Source organism: Durio zibethinus, chromosome 20 (genome assembly GCF_047325235.1).
Source record: "Durio zibethinus cultivar Kanyao isolate XHJ-2024 chromosome 20, ASM4732523v1, whole genome shotgun sequence".
Lineage (NCBI taxonomy): Eukaryota > Viridiplantae > Streptophyta > Magnoliopsida > Malvales > Malvaceae > Durio > Durio zibethinus.
The window spans coordinates 5,457,734-5,479,098 of NC_143181.1; the positions used below are offsets into that span (position 1 = coordinate 5,457,734).

General features: G+C 31.7%; 3 protein-coding genes and 1 pseudogene across 6 annotated transcripts; 2 read left to right on the plus strand and 2 right to left on the minus strand.

The window, feature by feature from the left end:
* Nucleotides 1–898: 898 nt before the first annotated feature.
* LOC111315641 (BTB/POZ domain-containing protein At1g21780-like) lies at nucleotides 899–4,361 on the minus strand. Its single transcript, XM_022917533.2, has 4 exons — nucleotides 3,993–4,361; nucleotides 3,729–3,874; nucleotides 2,454–2,569; nucleotides 899–1,765 (listed from the first exon to the last, which is right to left on the minus strand). Exons 1-4 carry the CDS (start codon nucleotides 4,103–4,105, stop codon nucleotides 1,160–1,162), a joined length of 981 nt encoding a protein of 326 aa, XP_022773268.2. The 5' UTR covers nucleotides 4,106–4,361; the 3' UTR covers nucleotides 899–1,159.
* A 2,709-nt stretch (nucleotides 4,362–7,070) lies between these two features.
* Nucleotides 7,071–9,478, plus strand: LOC111315644 (V-type proton ATPase 16 kDa proteolipid subunit). 3 transcript variants are annotated; one of them, XM_089749439.1, is made up of 3 exons: nucleotides 7,071–7,313; nucleotides 7,503–7,788; nucleotides 9,110–9,478. In XM_089749439.1, exons 1-3 carry the CDS (start codon nucleotides 7,265–7,267, stop codon nucleotides 9,240–9,242), a joined length of 468 nt encoding a protein of 155 aa, XP_089605565.1. In that variant the 5' UTR covers nucleotides 7,071–7,264; the 3' UTR covers nucleotides 9,243–9,478. The 3 variants fall into 3 exon arrangements, with proteins under 3 accessions (XP_089605565.1, XP_089605563.1, XP_089605564.1); XM_089749437.1 differs by having other exon boundaries at nucleotides 7,073–7,319; XM_089749438.1 differs by having other exon boundaries at nucleotides 7,073–7,316.
* Nucleotides 9,479–9,633: 155 nt separating this feature from the next.
* On the plus strand, nucleotides 9,634–11,662 carry LOC111315642 (acetyltransferase At1g77540-like). The gene is made up of 2 exons (XM_089749440.1): nucleotides 9,634–10,234; nucleotides 11,301–11,662. Exons 1-2 carry the CDS (start codon nucleotides 9,971–9,973, stop codon nucleotides 11,364–11,366), a joined length of 330 nt encoding a protein of 109 aa, XP_089605566.1. The 5' UTR covers nucleotides 9,634–9,970; the 3' UTR covers nucleotides 11,367–11,662.
* A 71-nt stretch (nucleotides 11,663–11,733) lies between these two features.
* LOC111315136 (F-box protein 7-like) lies at nucleotides 11,734–15,801 on the minus strand (annotated as a pseudogene). Its single transcript, XR_016330742.1, has 11 exons — nucleotides 15,769–15,801; nucleotides 15,457–15,543; nucleotides 15,201–15,313; nucleotides 14,684–14,799; nucleotides 14,501–14,597; nucleotides 13,602–13,675; nucleotides 13,446–13,499; nucleotides 13,251–13,352; nucleotides 13,020–13,075; nucleotides 12,345–12,558; nucleotides 11,734–12,063 (listed from the first exon to the last, which is right to left on the minus strand). The product of XR_016330742.1 is annotated as an F-box protein 7-like (transcript).
* Nucleotides 15,802–21,365: the final 5,564 nt, after the last annotated feature.

Sequence of the window (21,365 nt, forward strand, 5' to 3'; positions counted from 1 at the left end):
ATTGAGTTTCAACTTCTTTAGATATATTTTTTAAAAGAATAACGATTATTTCATCATTTTTTATTTAAATCAAATTTGAAAATAAGATAATTTTTCTCTAAAATCCTAAAATACTATAAAGAGAGGTAAAAATTTACAATTGAGTTCCAATCTCTTCCAAACATTATTTTTAAAAGAGTAACGGTTATTTCATTATTTTTTATTTGAATCAAATTTAAAAGTAAAATAACTTTTTCTTTAAATCCTAGAATATTATAGGGAAAGGTGACTATTTGATTTCGAAATTTTAAGTATTGTTTGAGAATCTAACATTTTTTTTATAATTAAATTACCTGAATCAAACGTGAAAATCAAATATCTACTGTCAAATTTTTTTAAAAAAATTTGTGAATTCTCCTGAAATCATCGCTGAAAAGAAAGACAGAACATAAAAACACAAGTTAGGGAATGGAAATCTCCTCCATTGTCTCTTGCTCAAGAATGTAAAACAGGAAGGGACGAATAAGGGAGTTACCAGCATGACCATTCCCATTTTTATAGAAGGGACATGAAAATAAACCTGTTAAACAAGAACAAAAATTTGACAGCATGGAGGAACATGCAATGCAAGCACAGACAGAACAAAACTCTAACAAATGGTGATTACGATACCAACAACTGTAAACCTTTTAATTTCGTGGCAGCATAAATGAATGTACTTGTTAATCAAATGCATACACCTGCCTGAACTTTTTCATTTCCAGGTCACTATCTGAGGCAATGTCAATGTGGTTGTATTCATCAATAATCGTAAGTAACTACTTCATTACCAAATAATTTATATGTAGAACGAAAACGACTAAAATATGAAGCAACAGTACATTCTCAAACTGCACAGGAAACTTCACAGAGAAGACACTTTCAACAACCCAAGCTTACATTCCTTGAATACAAATGAAGTTTTTATATCAGTTACTATACGAAGCTACACAACCTCAAGCAATTGGTTCCAGGCACGAAAAGAGTTTAGCATGCAGGCCTATATATGCATATTACAAGAGTGTAAAAGAAAAAACAAAATGTGGATTTCATTGAGTAATATACAACAAACTATACTGTAAGGACACCCATGTGTTTGTCTGCTCACCAGCAACTGAAAGGTAAAAACTCCCAAGGAAAGTCATACCAGTTTCCAAACTGTCAGCACTTCCTGAAACATCTCTACCATCAGTTCCCTGTCTGCCTGCCTGAAAAAGTTATTGATTTCATCTCTAACATCATAAATCTTGCCAAATTCAAACAAGTACATCATGCACCCTTTCTTCAGCTTGTTCAATTGGTAAAGCCAAGCCTCCTGCAGCCTCTCAAGGACATTCTGCGAGTTGATGTCTTCTAAGAGGCTTTCCTCGCAAGCATCTTTTAGATCTACAATGTCATATTTATTTGCTGCTCCCAGTAATGCCAGTCGATGCTTCCAAAAGTCCTCTTGCTTTATAGTTCCATACAAGTAACTTAGAAGGGCCATGCAAGATTCCAGTGACATATCCTCTATATGGATTATGGATGATGCCTTTTCCATAAGGTCATGGTGGAACATACTTGCAAAAACGGGTGAACTTGCAGATAGAACTGCCTTGTGCGCTCTTAGAGTACCATCAGCAGTCTTGATAGTAACATCAGCATGAAGACCATCTTCAAGCATGCGAGCAAGGCAGCGCAGGGAGCTTTGAGTTGACACAGATTGCATTGCTCCATCAATGGGCCATATGGAAACAGAGTCACCACCCTGGGTTTTAACAAGAAAAAGGTAAAGAAAACAAGAAATCTATTGACATATAACAAGGGCACACTTTCAGGGAGATTGGCATATAACAAAAAAAAAATACTACATTACTTGAAGCATAGTTACTTGCTATTGCCTCGTCTTAGGTGGGGGACCTTCACAATGATAGAACTCAATAATGAGTTTACTAAAGGCTTCAATTAGTGTGGGATAGGCTAATTACCAGATTGCTATGAAATATGTTAATTGCCACCTGCTGGGGACAAGAATGAGTGAATCTAGTTTTGAGCATGTCTTACCATAATAGGGGCACTGAGATTATAAGTGAAGGCAAGGGCGGAGAAGGGGGAGGGTAGTCATCATAACACTGTAAATAACGGGGGAATTAATTAAGCCCTTATAAAAAAATAAAAAAAAGGTTCTCTATTGCATTGTTTAACTAAAAGGTGGACAAGAAGGGAGAAAAGGAAGGAAACAGACAAATAAACATTTGTCAAGAACAGTATTATTTTTTCCTTTTCTTTTTAATTTTTGGTCTAGATAGCTCCTCTTTGGAGGAGTGATGTGGCTCTTCACATACAGACTAAACAGGCCTTCCCAATAAGGGGAGAGGGAGGGAGAGGAAGAAATAGAACGCATTTACTGACAATGCCATCATACCACATTATAATTACAATCTAAAGGAACTCACATTTACAGGGCAGATCTTCAGGTCCAGGAACTCGACATCAATAATGAAGCGCCCATGGAATGTAGAATCAACAGGCCAACAAAAGTCATCACATGTTCGCAGCGGTCTATCATGAACTGCAGCACCAAATAAACAAATTAGTGTTGAGAGCATCTTCTCAGAGCTGCTTAACAGACCAAACATGCATAAAAGCATGTCAAGCAAGCAATTCAAGGTCCATTGTTGTTTTGTTGAAGAAAGCAACTAGGGAAGGCCATAGAAAAGTTCAAGAGATTGAAGGCACTAATATTACATTACTTGGGGCAACATAAATGATCTTGATTACTCCATTTCGAAGTAAGTTATACATGATTTCCTCTTTCTTGACAAAACATGATCACAACTAGATTTATGTCAGTATACGGACCTAATTTGAAATTTTTTCTTTTTCGTTGCACCAAATAATAATTGATAGATCCAAAATTTCCTTTCACCATTCTTGCACCAGCATGACAGAAAGTCAGCACCAACTTTCACTTATCAAGCGCTTCTTTTTTCCCTATTTTTCTTGTTCAAAAAGGTTAAAACACTTTGCAATCTAACATGAGTGTCTTTTTTTTTTCCATCTTCTCATTCTTCACCGCAAATAAACAATGCCCATAATCATGAATCACGATCCAATTTCGAATATCATTTCCATCCTAAAAATTCTACAACAAAGAACACCAACAGACAGAACACAAACGGACATTAATATCATATGTTTTAGATGATAAAACTCCAACTCCAACTCCAAATCCCCAACTTGCTTTTCACTTTCACATGATAAATTGCTTCCACCACCATAATCTAAATATAAGAGTTGGATTTTTTTCCAATTAGCTAAAGCTTTTGGATAATTGATCATTCAAATATTTCTCTAAAAGCCTGATCCTCTTTTCATTATTTCTTCACCTAGCGTCTTGTCCATTGGGCTTACGTGTAACACTCTTCACTCCATCTTTAGCTTCCACCTTCTAAAGTTGAATCCACATTTAAAAGCCATTAATCATTCATTCAGGCTTAGTTGTGAATTAGAGCTTTAAATGGTAAGTATAAAAGTTTGACCTTTCCTATCAATTTAAGCTTTTAGATAACTGGTTACCAATTGACTCACTTATAGATACAAACATTAAAGAGCATTGGAACAATAACAGAAAAAAAAACTCAAAACCTATAATTAGAACAACAACATAAACCAAATGAACAAAAGCAGGAGATGAAAAAATAGAGGGAGAGCAAGAGAGTATGGCATACCTGGGGAGATATAAAGTCTACGATTAGCACCAGCATTTGAGATCCGAAGTATAAATTTGGCATAAGGAGGCTGCTCCTTAGACACCCGAGATGGCTCAGGAAATAAACGAATGTACAAATATCGATTCTTCTCTATAGACAAGTGCCTGTTTCATAAAGTCCACCATCCCCAAGAATCATTCAAAGTTATGAAAGGAAGAAACAAAAACCATAAAAGAATAACAATTTACAACAAAGAAAAATCTGGGTGTTGGATAAAAATACCAGTTCCAAAGACCGACCTTGAAAGGGTCGGATTTTTTGTAAGAACAAGGACCAAAGTTGTCGATCCTCCATTGAGCTAATCTGGAGATCGTTTCTACCTTTGAATCACCCATTTTTTTTCTCTGGAAGGGGGTTTTCCTGTCTTTGTCTTTGTTTTTTTGGCTTCTATGCTTGAAGAGCTGAGGGATTTCCTTGCAGTTTGCTTTAGTAGTTGCGTAGCCTTAGAGGGAGAGAGACGTTCCTTTGACGCCCTTTCTGTTTGCAAAGTTGAATGCTTCATGTACCAAGAAACGAACGTTTTTTTTTTTTTTTTTTTTTTCTGTTACTCCCGTTAACAAACAAAAAACATATCTTTTTTTTTTTTTAAACAAAGCTCATCTTCTCATCTTGCTTCTTTAAAAATCAGTAAAAATTTTTATTGCTTCATTTAAAAATAATAACTACAACTTAAGTTAAATTTATAGTTAAAATTTAATAATTCTAAATTAATATAAATTAAAATTTAATAAAATATAAATTAATTAAAAAATAAAAATGATTTTAGCAAATATGTATCCTATATATAATTGAAAGTGTATTTATTATCTTTAAATGATGTATTTATCCTCTTATATCTGGTTTTCAAAAAAATCGCTTTTCTAATCATAGTAGATTAAAATTTATCAAATATAAATTATTTTATCATTTATATATCCACATTTTTTGTGGTAAAATTTATATTTGTTTTATTTTTACGAGGATTTAATGATTATAGAAATTTTTTCAAAATATATATAAAATATAAATAAATTAATAATATTTATTAAAATAAATAAAAACTTACAAATAATGCACAAACATTCAAATAAATACAATAAACAAATTAAAATAAATTTAAAAAATATCAATTTAAAATAAATACAAACTTATAAACAATACACACATTAAAATCCTTACACCTCAAAACCTTAATAATTTTTTTAATATATAAATATATATAAGATACAAATATATATAGAGAAGAAACTATATTATCATACACAACAAATATTTAAAAATTATACTTTTAATATTTTTTAAGATTTAATATCAATATCCATCTCTATTTGAATAAAACTTAATTTTTTTTTATCAATTTTAAGTAATTTTATAGAGATCCCTTCTAATCATAAAAGCTTCAAATTTTGAAATTAAAAACTTCTAAACTTTAATAGTGTATCCTTTCGGAAACACTTTTAATGTTTTAAAAATGTTTCTCAATATATAATGAAATGATTGGCAAATAATAACACAATAATAGCATAGACTTAGTTATGAGAATTTTTTTTTTTCTTTTCATAATTATTGCTCAATCTTGTCAATTTTTTTCATAAACAAAATATAATGAATATTGGGAAATGTTTGTACTTTGAAATTTAAAGCAAGGATTACATCCTAATTTGGATCTATGATACATAAAGAAATAGTAAACCCTCTAATTGAAATAGGTTAGCATTTAGCAATATTTGGTTAAAGTGTATTTAAGATTCAAATGCTATAATGAAATGCAATGATTGAGTTTTTTTTTTTTTAATAAAAAAAATTCAAATGAATAGATTTTAATGTCATGTGTTTGGCGTGTAGTATAATAAATATGACATAATGATATCATCTTATATTATATTTAATTTATATATAAAGAAAATGATAAAATTATAAAAAAATTAATTATTCTCTTGATATAAGATAAATTCAATCATCTCAAAGTAAAAAAAATTATTTTTAATTAATGAAATTAAACTTATATATCATATTATATTATTAAATATTATATTAATAATTTAAATTATATAAATTTTAAAAAAATAATTTTAATGAATAAATAAATTATTCGATCCTAATCTTTACACACATCAAAATAATAAAATTATTTAATTTAATTTTATTTATAATATTATCTTATTATCATAATTTTATATATTAAACACATCTTAATCTCCTAAATTAAAATAAAATATATTAAATTTCGTAGTAATTACTTATTTGAGATAAACATCAATACAATTTTTAATCACTAATAAAATTCAAATGCAAAATCATTTATGAAGAGAGGAACCATTAACTAATAGATTGAACCAAAATTTTGTTGGTATTTGAGATATATTTTCAATATGAAAATTTGCAACAAAACTCAAAGAAAGACTATTGTACATTATCAAAGGTCAACTTCATCAATGTATCAACAAATTATTTTATTATTACCTTGATGACAAAGATTACTTAACCCACAATTTGATAGTATTATTATTTTTTTTGGTGACATTTTCAATTTTCTAACTATTTGACATAAGAGCACCAACCGACATTTTATAAACAATCTAAAATTGATGTGACTAAAGCAATAGAAATTTATAATGCCACTTGTCAACATTTGGCAGTAACCCTACCTCTATCTAATGATTAAGTAACTTTAGCTAATGGTGTTTTTACATTAACAAATTTATTATTTAAAATGTGGAACATGAAATAATATAAAAACATTAACTTTTTTTGTCTTTTATGTGTAATAAATCTCATTGAAAATTAATTTTAACCACAATTAAATATTTAATTTAATAATAAATATAGTACTTATATTTTAATTAGAATTTAAATTTTAAATAAATAAAAAAATTCAATAAAAACACAACTTATATCAGAAAATCAATTCTTATGAATAATATGAAAATGATTTAATAATAAGTATAATAGTCATATGCTTTAATTATTTTTAAGGAGATAAGCCATTTCGATGGTTAAATTTTAAGATTTTATAAAATCTTGAGTTAATAAATAAAATAAATTTGACAAGATTTGTGAAACGATAAAATATTATTTCATAGTCATCTAAACAAACATGGGCAAAAAAAAATGTTATTATGCCTTAAGGAATAACCTATTAGTTAATGTTAGAAGGTGGAAATGTTCTTTATTTTCCTATTTGGGCTCAAAAGCCCATAAAAAATTGGAACTGGACTATTGGTGGCTTCATGGGCCAAATCGCATCCACTAAAACCACTGAGGGTATTATGGTAAATCAAGCTACCGGTCAAGTCATTCCCTTCCCCAATCCCCATCTTCCCATCCCCTTTAGAAATTAAAAAAAAACCAGTAGGAAAAGAAAAATCCGCAATCCAATCCAAGAATTATCCCATCCCCTTTCGAAATTAAAAAAAACCAGTAGGAAAAGAAAATTCCGCAATCCAACCCAAGAATTATCCTATCTCCGCAACCAAACAAATGAAAAAAGAAAAAGATGTCCACTTTCAGCGGCGATGAAACTGCTCCTTTCTTCGGCGATGAAATATCCAATTTCTCCTTCCAGTAGTAGTATATTTGAAGATTGTGATAAAATTTCATTTTTTTCAATTAAAATTTTCAATGAATTTTTTAGTTTAATAAATGTTGAAATTAATAGGAATTATAAGAGACATTTTATTTGATGTAAGGCCAAAATAGAATCAAAGGCTCAGTGAATTTTGTCAGTAGTTAATTTGTAGTTTATTTTTCTAGGTATGGGGGATGCGTATGGGACAGCGAAGAGCGGTGTGGGGGTAGCCTCAATGGGAGTGATGAGACCAGAGCTTGTGATGAAATCCATAGTTCCAGTGGTTATGGCTGGAGTTTTGGGTATTTATGGATTGATTATAGCTGTTATTATTAGTACTGGGATCAACCCAAAGGCAAAATCTTATTATTTGTTTGATGGGTATGCACACTTGTCGTCTGGCCTTGCTTGTGGCCTCGCCGGACTTTCTGCTGGAATGGCCATTGGAATTGTTGGCGATGCTGGAGTCAGGTAATCTTTTCTTCCTGGTGCTTGTTTTGGGAATTGAATTGGATGTAAAATGCTTTAGTCAATCCAAATGTGAGTTTTGAATTGTTTTACATGTTTGTATTTGCTAATGTTTACATTCATTATGGAGATGTAGATTTTGAGTTTTGAATTGGTGAAACTACTTTTTATAGAAAATTGTTTTCTAAGCTATTGAAAGTGTAACTCTTACTTACTAATGAAGTGGGAAATGAACACTTTTTAAACTTGTTTTTGATGGGGGCTAACTTTGATATGTGGGTTCTTGCTGTCACCTTTAAAGTAGCATTCATCTGTAACCTTGGTGTACTTCTATGTTGTTTTGCTTTCTTTTTTGAACTTGAAGAAGGCAGTTTTCTTATTTGTTCGGTACCGTTTCTTTTAGCGGTTAAAACGGTTTGTTGGACTTGGAATAAGTAAAATGTTAAAAAATGGACTTTATTCTGATATTTTGAAGGGACAACAAAATGTCAATTACTTCATTGTGGACACTGGGACCTCATTGCTGATTTCCCTTTATCCCTGCTAGATGAAAGGAGGATTAGCTTGATTTCTGTTATGTGCTAAGTGATGTGGTGAATTCCTAGATTTGACAGATAATGTGCATGTTTGGTTCTTCTGTCTAGAATTTGAGTGTCAATGTCAAGTCTCGCTTGAAGAAAGTGTAAATGAGAAAGATATGCAGACCTTTACAATTAATAGTTCATTATCTAGATGGGAGCGATGGTACTTAGTATAATATTCCAATGGAAAATTTGCTTTTGAAAGGACCAGTTCCAATCTGCAGATAGATTTGTATTCTGGTTTGATTTCTGAACATTTGAATAGCACATCTGTCATTTTAGAAAGGCAAAGGTATTTGTTAATGCATCTTTTTCCTTTTATCTCACTGCTATTACCCCTGTAATTGGGCATTTTAGTCTTGAATTACATCCTGGCTTTCAGACAATGGAGCTCGTCGGATGATCTCTTTGCTCAAGTGCTTGTCCTTAACATTGACTTAGTCTTCTAATGGGCTTTTGGCTTGGTTTTGTGCTATTGGGTATCGTATTTGTTATGTACTGTATTTCTTAGTGTGGCCTTTAAGATGTCCGTCCTTTTTGTTTGAATTCAACCTTTTGTTGATTTGGGCCACTTTTTTGACTGATTTGATTGATTTGATTTTATTCTACTATATATATATTGATCTAGGTAGAATGCTACCATGTGCCAAACTACTTATATTTTAGTTTATATACACTGATATAAATTGAATGCCACCAAAGTGCTTATTGTTTCCTGTTTTACTCTTTGATATTGCTTTTAGGGCTAATGCGCAACAACCTAAGCTCTTTGTGGGTATGATTCTTATCCTCATTTTTGCGGAAGCACTTGCTCTTTATGGACTCATTGTGGGGATCATCCTCTCATCTCGAGCTGGTCAATCTCGCGCAGAATAAAGAATGCCAAACTCCGAAGCTGTAATTTTTTAATGTTATTCTATATGGTTTAAAGTTGGAAATGTATTATAAGAAATTGACTGAAAATACATGAGATTTTTCACTCCGTTTTGTTCCATCCAGTTTGATAAACTCTCTGTATATGTTGTGTCTGTGATCAAGATTATGAAACTGTACACTCTTTTCCAAAGGGCATCTTGCTCCGCTGGATTACTTGAATATATAAGGTTGAGATATATGATGTTCTTGCCTTGTTTACTTGGTCGTTAGCTCTTTGATCCTGATTCCTTGGAAACATTGCTCAATATGACCAGGTCTACTTATCAGTTAATGATAATCGATTCCAACATTAAAATGCTGACAATTGGAATTTTAATTATTCTTTGATTAATAAGATAACATTAATTATATTACTAGAGTTAGGATTTTTTTTCATTTATCTGGCCTGCATGCAGGCTTCTAGATTGTCAGGAAATGACATTACCATTACCCTTTAGTCTTGATGTTGGCTTTGTTTTTATTTTTGTTTCTTTGGGACAAACCAATGAGGTGAACAGAGCTCCAACTACCTCTCTGACTTCTGTAACGTTTTGTCTGGTGCCTACGCGTATAATAAAGACCAAACGAGCCAGATCTTTTACTTGGCCAATGCTTCTGAAGAGAGCATTGCTTAAAAGACCAGAAGACCAGAGGACAACGAATCAAAATATACAGAGAGAGAGAGTAAGATGGCAACGAGCAGTGCAACAGGAAGCTCACCGGAGGCACCAAAGATAGTGTGGAACGAGAGCCAAAGGAGGTTCGAGACAGAAGACAAGAAAGCCTACATAGAATACGTGTTAAGACAAGATGGCAAAGTGATGGACATCGTCCACACTTTTGTCCCATCTTCGAAGCGAGGCAGGGGCTTGGCTTCTCATCTCTGTGCTGCCGCCTTCAATCATGCCAAGTCCCACTCTTTCTCCATTATCCCCTCTTGCTCTTATGTCTCCGTTAGTCCTTTCTCTCTCTCATTTTGCTTTTTGTTTAATTTTTGAATTTGGTTTCTGGGTTTCAACATCCTTGTTTTGGTTCTCAAAATCTGATGAAGTATTGTTTTAAGGCTTGTGAATGACTTTAGGACGTGGCTTTTATATGACTTAGGAACCCATTGCTGATAGTGCTTGCTACTGTATATATCCAGATCTAGGCTTGGTGAATGATAATCCTCTCAAGGCCCAACTACTAAAGGAATAGTTTCCTCATCTTATTGCATACCAATTCAGTGATACAAAACATTCATCTTTCCCACTCTTTTATTTTGCACCCAAATGCTTTCTTCCACATATTATTAAATTTTTTCCGTAGGCTTTAAACACCATTATCTATCTACCTGACCTATTCTGATCACTTTTGCCATAGCATTTATGTACCTATGCTTGTCTTTCACATCAATAGTTATTTGAAGTTGGGATCTGGGTGAGCAGGTTGTCAATAATAAAAACTTCTCTGTGCTTGCTAAATCATGACCCTCTTTCATACTTCAAAACGATATGATTTATTTTGATGATGGTATCCGAGGTTTGACTAAAAAATCAAGGTTGGTCTACTTAGAAAAGTGGTATGGTTCATGACAGAGTTAGATTTAACTTCAGTTGCACTGCTGGAGTTTCAGATTTACTTATGAAAGGGAGTTTTGTCATGTAGGCATATGAATATTCCTTTCTTCACAAGGAAATATGAGAAAAATCAGTGTGAAGTTGGTAATTTTGCTGTCCCAGGGTGATCAGGCAATTGGATATGCTTGGCATCTTGATCAGATTCTTTCACTGAATGTCACTGCAATAATTTGTGACCGTTATACAGAGGGACTATAGTCCTTTGAATTGTTTCATTCCTACAGAAATAAATTTTAGAATAAGGAATAAGGAATTGCATGCACTGATGTTCGAATTCCAGATTTGCTGAAAGTCATCTCATAAAGATTATTAGATAAATAAACTAAGTTATACTCCGGATTCACAAGTCTTGATCATACTTTGGATCATATGTTTGTTTTGCTTTTTTTTTTTTTTTCAGGACACTTTCCTTTCTCGAAGCCCATCTTGGAATCCTGTATTGTACTCGGAGGGACCTAAAATCTAATATCTCAATAGCTTCAGTTGTTCGTTGTCGTTGTTTGGAGATAGATATGCCTCTAAATGGAGCGACGACTCGCCTTCAATTGTTGCAGATACCCTACTTTCAGCCAAATAATAATATGTTGTGCTTATTTGCACATAATATCTTTGAACAATTTATATTCTTGCAATATATTTTGCATGTATGATTGGTGATACCATACAAGTAGGGGTAACTCTAGTATTCTCCCCTGTCCCCTTCTTCCAAACATTTAGCTGGTTTTCAGCATTAAACAAAGAAATGAAGACTGCAACATGAAATATCTGAATCTGAATCTATCTTACAATAACAAACACAACATTGGTGTATAAATTATAAACCATAGCATTCCAACAACGTCGTACCGGTCTATTTGCAATCACTGTGAATCATATTTCAGTAACTTACATGGCATAACAAGGATAAATGCCAGAAACAAACAAGGGACACCCAGATCCCTGTGTTACGAATCTATGGTCCATGGCATGAATTCAAAACAAATTATAATCCCATTAAAAAGATGCATTTATTAAAAAAAAGGAATACAATCAATGCCAACTGCTTGCTTGGAGGATAATTGGTGGGATATTTACAGAAATGAAATTCTTGATTGCTGGAAGTCTCAGCCGGGAACATAATAATCCATCTTTTCCACTGGCAGATTTAAAACAGATGTTTCCACCTAAACAGCGGAAGACAAAGGCCAAATGGTTAATTGTGAAAAATACAAATATGGTGGCATCACGGGCTGCCAGCTAATGCATACACACTCTCTCTTCTCAAACCTTAACACCCACTTCCCATTAATGAAATTAGATGGCGAGAACAGGGTCCAGCCACTAACTGTTGACTATTTGCAAAGTTACTCAATGAGAATTTAACAATTTTCAGATTCTGAAGAATTTTTCACCAGTGGTCTATTGGTTCATTATTCAAAAGATCAAAGGGTAGAAACAAAGTTACCTCTTGAAATGGGACAAAGACAAATGGTGTTAGACCCCTTTTGTGGGACACTGCAGGCACATCTGGGTTGTGAGTTTCATCCTCCTGCCACCTTTCGACAACTCCAAGGATGTCCTCTTCAGGACCACTGGCTTCATTATCATCAACACCACTTGTAACAAGGGAAAGTAAATCCATTCGGTTGTTAGCCCCTGCTATTGTCCCTCGTAATCTGTGTAAGTATATAGGTAAGAGAAGATAACAAGACTGCTAATGGAGGAGATTTTGACAGAGGGAAGGATATTGAGGAGGGGAGGGGGTTTGTAAAAAAAAATGCTCCATCAAGTAATTATCCATTAACTATGGGGTAATCCCTAATTTAAAGCCAGCATCATCTAAACTGTCAGATATCTGAACTCACTTTTATGGTATTTTGCTGGTTCACAATCCAGCATTAGCCATGTTTTGATTAAACCATACTGACTAATAAAAAATAAATGCAAACAAAATGCAATATGTGCCATCAGACCCCTTAGCCAAAAGCAGATACTTAAATACATTGGAAAATTTTGTACTTATACCAGGATAATGGTTTTAACTAAATAGAAAAATTTAACTAGGAAGTCTCACCCTCAGCTCATAAATGAATGGACAAAGAAACAAACAATAAAAATCCATGTTTCTTGTATTACCTTAAAACGGATTCTCAGCACAGTAGGATGCATGCCAGGGTACAAGACAGCAGCTTCAACCTGCAGAATAGAATGATCATAAATACCTTTGAGATGCATATCAATCTACTGATACTAGGATGAAAGCAGGCAATGAATTGAAAAGTTAATTTAATGCACATTCAATGGAACATAAGCACATCAACCCCACCAAAATATGAAATTCCAAAAATTATTTCGAAAAAGAGAGCCTGACCTTGTCATCTGACAAAGTGTAATGGCCACCAAAAACACAGTCTGCTTTAGATGCACGGATATTCATGCATTTTACCGCATCCTTTATTTTTTGAGAAGAATTCTAATCATAAACAAATATAGATATCATTATCAATTAGATTTAGAAACATAGTATCATGTCCACAAGTGAACTATGTTATCTGTAAAATACAACCTTGTATAGAAATCTGCCAGAAGGGAAAAAGCTCATGCACCGGAAGTAGCAGACCTGCCGGCGTATTGAAAAAAGATAGAAAGAAATCAGAACAAATTCAGAATAAAGGGAGAAAATGAAAATGCTGAGGGATGAAGATACAGATTGGCTGCATACTATGTGAACTGGATTTGTAATCTTCCACTCTGGACCTCCAGCACGAATATAAGTATTCCTACTCACATAAAGACCTGCAATGTGAAAAGCAATGCTAGTTTCATGAAGCAATCATTAGGAATCCCAAAGATTTAAAATAAAGAAAGCACTGGTAAGTACAGAAGAAAACCAGGCTTGCTTCATGTCATTCCATATGCACCACAAACATAACATAAAAACTTGAAATTGGCAGTTTTTTTTTCATGTACAGCAGATTCAACATATTTCAGGCTGAACTCAGTATGATGTTTATAACATTAAAATATAGCAGCTTAGCTGACATTTCCAATGTCAGACGTATCCTTATGACAGCATACAACAACAAAAAAATGTCAGGCGTATCCAATGTCTGTGTAGGATGTCCAGAGTAACCATACAACAAAAACTGCCTATAAAATCCTTGTGAAAGAAAACTATGCTCTGATACAGGTGCTCAAGTTGCTGTCTTACTTGTAAAACTTCGTTAAAGCTCTCAAACACATAGACTCTCTTCCCCCACATCTGTATAGGTGTTGGACTGTTAGGAAGGGGAGGGGGAGGAGGAGGGCGAGGGCGAGTGAGGAAGAGAGAGAACCATGCCTAATTCTGTTTGAGTTCCTTAGAGATCCCAGACATAGTTCCCAAACCTAGTTCCCAAACCAACGAATTTTAATTATTGAGGAAATGATGAAAACTGAAGTAGAATATAATCACAGAAATGCTCCTACGAAAGAAATGGCAACATAGCTGCAATCAGCAAGACCAAGCATAGCACAGAGCAGTGAGTTTAAACATAAATAAATGCAGAGAAGATACCCCCTCTCCCAACAAATATATTACACCCAAAATAGAAAACAAGCAAGAGAGAGAGTGCATCTTACCATCAGTTCGCACTCTAGGTCTTAAAAGCCACATTTTCCTCCATGAACCTTCATGTTTAGACTGCAAAATCTTATAATTCTCCACCACTCCAGAGAGCTTCATAAAAGAGGCAGCAGTTTTTTAACTTCAATAATTTATACACAATAGCCTAATATAAGGTTCATTGTCGATGCCAAATGTACCTGCCAAGCTTTTAAGCATGCACAACGCCACAACACAGGGTTACGAATCGTATACCTCCACTTTCAACAAACACATGATGCCCTTCCTAAATCATAGGAGTCATCCGTACAAAGACCTGTACATTCATTTCCATCATTACTCTCTAATTATAAAGCCAAATATAAAGAAGAAACATTCTAGCTTCTTTTATATTGCTCTTTGTTTAAAGAAGAAACATTCTAGCTATTCATAGGCGAAAAACTGATATTCTGGCATTACAATTAGAATGTGCAGCACTTAAGCTAAAGTGTTCCCCAATTTCAAGCGATCAGACAATAAACTTCAAAAGAAAGTCTGTTAATATCAATCTAATCACAATCAAGTGATTCAAATTCATATTTTCCGCGTTCACCAACAGAACACTTGCCATTTTTCTTTGCCAAATGAACAACAATTAGAACTTAGAAACCAAGGTAATTAATTTCAACTTTGTTGGGAAAAAAAAAAAAAAAAAAACCCAGTAATGCTTTGCAATACCTCGAAAAGCAGCTCATCAGGCAAGCAACGATGGATAAGCGCAGGATCAACATATGATCTTCTGCTGGCGCTTCCCAAAGGGGTAACTGGTCTAACATGTTTTCCATAAAGATCTAAAATTTAAAAATCAGGTAAAATTAATAACTTCCAAAGTGCTTTATACTGGAAATTAAGCAAATACAAATAAAAAAGTATCAAATTTTATTATTAAAAAAAGAAATGAAAATAAATAATTATAAAAAATAAACAAATTTACCAAGCCAAGGTCTATGTGTTACAAAGTACTGAACGGTCTTCAACCGCAAAGCTGATTCTAGTTCCGCCGGAACCGCTAAGGCAAAGTCTGCAAATTTAGGCCATTAATGAAAAAAAAATAAAAACAAAGACAAAACACGATGAAATGAGACAATGAAAGAGCTTAAAACTTTGAGTTAATGAAGTTTTTCTTCCGTATTCTGGAACTAAACAATTCCAAATGAATTCAAAGAAACTTTTTGTATGATCGGCTGAAGCAAAGAAAAAGTTGGAATTGGAATTTAAAAATGAATTAATTTAATTATATAAATACCTGAATTCATAGGAATCTAATAAACTTGGATTTTATTTCATAACAATATCCTTTTTCATAAGAAAAAGTTTGATTTGGACGTGTGATTAGAGGCCCCCTACTGTTTTAAGATTTATGTTTGATGATTGTGTTTGAGTATTAAAAATTCAAATCGATTTTCACGTGAAACTCTTATTATGCATCCAAAATAAACTTTAAATAATAATATTTTCAACTCGACTAAGCTTAAATTTATTAACCAAGCATATTTAAAAATCAAATGTACATTAAGTTTTTCAGTTTGAAACCTCAAATTTGAAAATTTTCTAGTTGGAATATTGAAGCTTAAGTAAGATCAAGCTGAATTTAATTGAGAATGAAGCAAACAAAGTCCAAGCATATTAATCCTAGCCATTTGCCAGTTGATTTTGGTTTTAGTTCTTTTGGTTAAATCCAGAAATCCTAGTGTTTTCCCAGCTGAAAAACTGAATCAAATAGCCAGCCCAAGGCAAGGACTAAGAAGAGGTGATACAATGAATAAAACCCAAAATGGTATTTGCCTATTTAAGCAAATGGGTAGTGTAATGTGTGTTAGAGCAAACACTTAAAATTTAAAATTATTGTTTTTGATAAATATGAAATTTTGAGGAAAGACTCCAAGACATATAATGGTGTTATTTTTTTTAAGATTTTATTTGTCTTCATCATATTATTTGCTTAATATGTGTGTAAAAGGGTTGTAGGTAATAAACTTTGAGGATATAATGAAGTCCAATGACTAACTACATTTTATATTGACGAAATCAATTCACAAAGCAATCATTGATATATTACAAGATCACTGAACTTTTATGAAAGTTTTTTACAACAAAATTTTTATTAAAAAAAAATTGGAGTTTGAAGAAAAATGGAAAGTTTCAAGAATTGTTTCTATATATTTTTAAGAAATCAAAAAAAGCTTTTTATAAACATACACATGTTATTTTTTACAGACATGATTGTCTATTTTGAATAGACAAAAATTATCTATTTTTAAACAGTTGAAACTGTTCATTTTAAACAGACTTAACTATTTGTCTTTATTTTTTCTTTTCCAATGTAAGATTATTTTTCATATTTTATTTTGAAAATCTCTAACAATTTCTCACCATTTTTAAAATAATCTAGATTTATGATGACTTTGAAAATCAATTGCATAAATAAAAGCATCTTTCGATTTGAACCTTCATTTAGTGAAAACAAGTTAAAGTTAATCGAAATCGCATGATAGACTGTATTTTAAATTAGCTATTCCATTTGGTTAATCGAACTTATCTCACACAATGATTTCAACACCCAATAAATGTTTGGTATCTAGTGAAATATTTATGGTTATGTATCTACATCCTCTTTTCATAAATGTTGTTAAAGCCAAGCTCTTAACCTTCTAGAAGTGGCCACACGTCACAATCACATGGTAGCTCCTATTAAGAGTGTTCTCATAACTATAATACTCTAACATATTTATGTTATGGGTCTATTAAAAATATATTACTCATCATTCCTTTACCATTATGGGTACCTAGCACTTTACCTGAGATGGCATTAAACATTACTATAGCGCTGCACTCATATGCAAATGATATACTTTATCTCATTGAACTCAAGACTTGATGTTATACCAAGCGTTGAGTCAAGTTTCCATCATATATGACTTTACTTCATGAGCTTAAGCCCCATCCCAATTGAGGTTGTTTTTACCAACTTTCCAGCAAGACTTTTGATTAAAAAATCCATCAGGTTTTCACTTAATCTCATATAATTTATAGTGATTACTCCATTTGAAATTAATTGTCGAACATAGCTACGTCTTAATCCAATATGTTTAGATTTTTCATGATATACTTGGCTATATGCCTTTGCTAGAGTTGCTTCACTATCACATTAGATAGAAGTTACGGAAATTGGTTTAGGCCATAAAGGTATTTCATGTAACAAATTTCTTAGCCATTTAACTTCTTTAGCTATTGCGGCTAATGCAATAAACTCGACTGCCATGGTGAAATCCATTATACATGTTTGTTTCTTGGAACCCTAAGAAATGACACCCCTACCAAGTACAAAGATTCACTCGTTTGTAGAAGTATGATATTTCATATTAGTAATCCAACTAGTATTAGAATATCCTTTTATAATTGAAGGATATCCATTATAATGCAATCCATAATTGATTATTTTCTTTAAATATTGAAGTACTCTTTTAACTACTTGCCAATGCAAGTTATTTAGATTACTTGAATACTTATTCAACTTTCCAACAACAAATGTTATTTCAGGCCTTGTACAAGTCATTGTATACATTAGACAATTAATTACCCTTGCATATTTCAATTGAACAATTGTTCTACTAATATTAGATACTAATTTAGTTGAGAATCCATAGATGTAGATAGTAGAATATAATCAAAAAGATCAAACTTTTTAACTTTTTTTTCAATATAATACGATTGTGACAAGGTTATGCCATTATCATTTTAGATTATTCTAATTTCAAGAATAATATCCGCTACGCCTATATCTTTCATTAAAAAGTTATTAGATAAAAATTTATTTTTCTTCTTAACTTGTTCTGAATCAATGCCAAATATTAGTATATCATCCACATATAAACAAATTATAACTCCTTTGTCATTTTCAAATTTGCTATATGTGCACTTATCTAACTCATTAATTCTAAAATCATTAGTAAGAACGATTTCATCAAACTTTTGGTGCCATTATTTTGGTGCTTGCTTAAGTCCATAGAAGGATTTTACAAGCTTACAAACCTTATGTTCTTAACCCGAAATGATAAATCCATCCAATTGTTCCATATATACTTTTCTTCTAATTCATCATTTAAAAATGTCATCTTTGCATCCATTTGATGTATAATCAAATTATAAATTGAGACAAATGAGATTAGAAGCTTAATTGTAGTAGTTCTAGCTGCTGGAACATAAGTATCAAAGTAGTCTATCCCTTGCTTTTGTATAAAACCATTGGCTACCAACTTTGCTTTAAATTTATTTATAGTTCTATCCACCTTCATTTTCTTTTTTAAAAATCCATTTATAGCTTGTTGGATTAGAACCTAGTGGAAGGTCAATCAAAATCTAAGCGTTATTTCCCATTATTGAGTTTATTTTATCATTTATTGCTTATCTTTAAAAAGCAGATTCTTGTGATTTCATTGCCTCTTTGTATGTAACGAGATCAGATTCCATATTAAAACAATAAGAAATTTTATTGTTTATGCTTTCACCAGTCCCTTTCATAAGGAACATAAAGAAATCTAATCCAAAATCTTTTGCCTTTCTAACTCTTTTGTTTGTTTTTATTTCTTGATAAGATTTATCACTAATTTCAGTTTATTCTAATGGATTTGGAATTTCTTTTCCACTTGTAAGATGAATTGTTTAAATAGATTTAAATATATTTTTATCAAAAATTACATCAATTGATTCAATGACATTGTTAACTAAAATTGAATCATTTGGTTCAATAAGCATAAACATATATTATTTACTATTTTGTGCATATCCTATAAATATGCATTTATTCTTATTTCACCAAACTTTTTCCTTTTGGGTTTTGGAATTTTAACTATAGCTTTATATCCCAAAACCTTTAAATAATTAAGATTTAGTTTTCTTTTCTTCCATTGTTTATATTTTTGTTTCTTTGTTAGGAATTATATTTATTATATGACAAGCTGTTGATAAAGCTTCACCCCAAAATCCTTATCCAATACTAGAATATAATAACATTGAATTTACCATTTATGTTAAGAACATGTTATTCCTTTCAACTACACCATTATGTTATGATGTATAGAGAGAAGTAACTTGGTGGATTGTTCCGGTGGATTCAAAGTAACTTGGATTATAATATTCTCCACCCTTATCCAACCTCAAGCACTTGGTAAAAAATTCACATTAAAATTCAACTCTAGATTTATATCTAAAAGTACTTCGTTTTTGAAATATAATATATAAACATAACAATATCTAGTACAATCTTCTATAAATGTGATATAATATTTTTTTTTCAGATAATGTAGGAGTACTATGCATATCACAAACATGACTGTGAAATAACTCAAGTAACTTTGTATTTCTTTTAACCTCATGAAAAAAATTTTCGGTAGTCTTAATGAACATGCATGTATTACAATTATTAATATCTTGATCAAATTTAGTAATTGACAAAAGCTTACTCGTATCATGCATTTTCTATAATTTAAATGACCTAATCTATAAATGCCATAAATATAAAGATTCAACAATGTAAGCAGAAATAACATTTTTATTTTTATTAATAATATTGAGTTTGAACATTCCTTCATACATATATTCTTTGCTGATAAAAATCTTTCTTTAGATAGAATAAATTTATTTACCTCAAATACAAATTTAAAACCAAACTTGTTCAACATACTTTCGGACACCAAGTTCTTCCTAATTTCTGTTACATAATAAATATCATTCAAAGTTAGAATTTTTTCATAAGTGAATTCAAGGTCAATAATCCATTTACCTTTGTTTATTGTTATAGAAGAATTTTTCATATAGAGGACATTGCCAATTCACTTGGTTTGAATGTTGTGAATATGTTTTTGTCCTTACACACATGTTTTGTTACGCCAAAATCAACCCACCAACATTTATCATTTTTAAGAATATTGATCTTGAAAACCATGGCAACAAATTTTTTAGAAGTGTCCCATTTTGAAGAATCATTTTTCTTCGTAATTATCATTCTTTATTAAAATACCCTAACTTACCACAATGGTAACATGATCATTTCTTATTCTTCTTGAATTTAGACCCATTAGCAATTTGCTTGAACTTGAACTTATTTTTGTCAAGTTTTGTAGTCTGTCTCTCCTCCAAAATATGAATTTTGGCATCACCGAACCAAAATTATGTTATTGTTTTTTATATTCTTCCTCAATTCGAAAATGATTAGCCAAAGCCTTGAAAGTGATTTCTTCTTTTTTATGTTTTAGATTTCTTTTAAAGTCTTTTCATGACGGGAAATTTTGACTATTACAAAAGACATAATAATTGTTTCATCTATACTCATATTATATTATTTAAACTGATTAAGTATTCTTTTAATTTCACGTAGTTGGTTCAATCACAAAATGTTCATCAAACATATGATAATTATTGAAATGACTAACAAAAATTTTCTTACTTGTTGCATCTTTGGTCATATACCTGGTCTTCAATTTATCCCAAAATTTCTTTGCAATAGTTTCATTTTGGTAGGTATCAAACATGCTATCAGACAAACCGTTCAGAATATGTTTTTTACACATGTAGTTTGTATTATCCCATTTTTGTCTCTCTCCTGTTGCAACAATAGATTTTTCTATTTCAATTTTTTTAGCCTAAGAGTAGCCAAAACATATACAACCTTCAAAGTTAAAAGCAGAAAAATACATCTTCTTCTGTCATATTTGAAAATTACCACCATCAAATGATCCAATTTGACAAAACTAGAAACCAATTCCCTGGGTGTTGCTTTAGTAGCCATTGTTGAATAAGATAAAACCTTAAAATTGTTAGAGCAATTACAGAAAATTTTGGAAT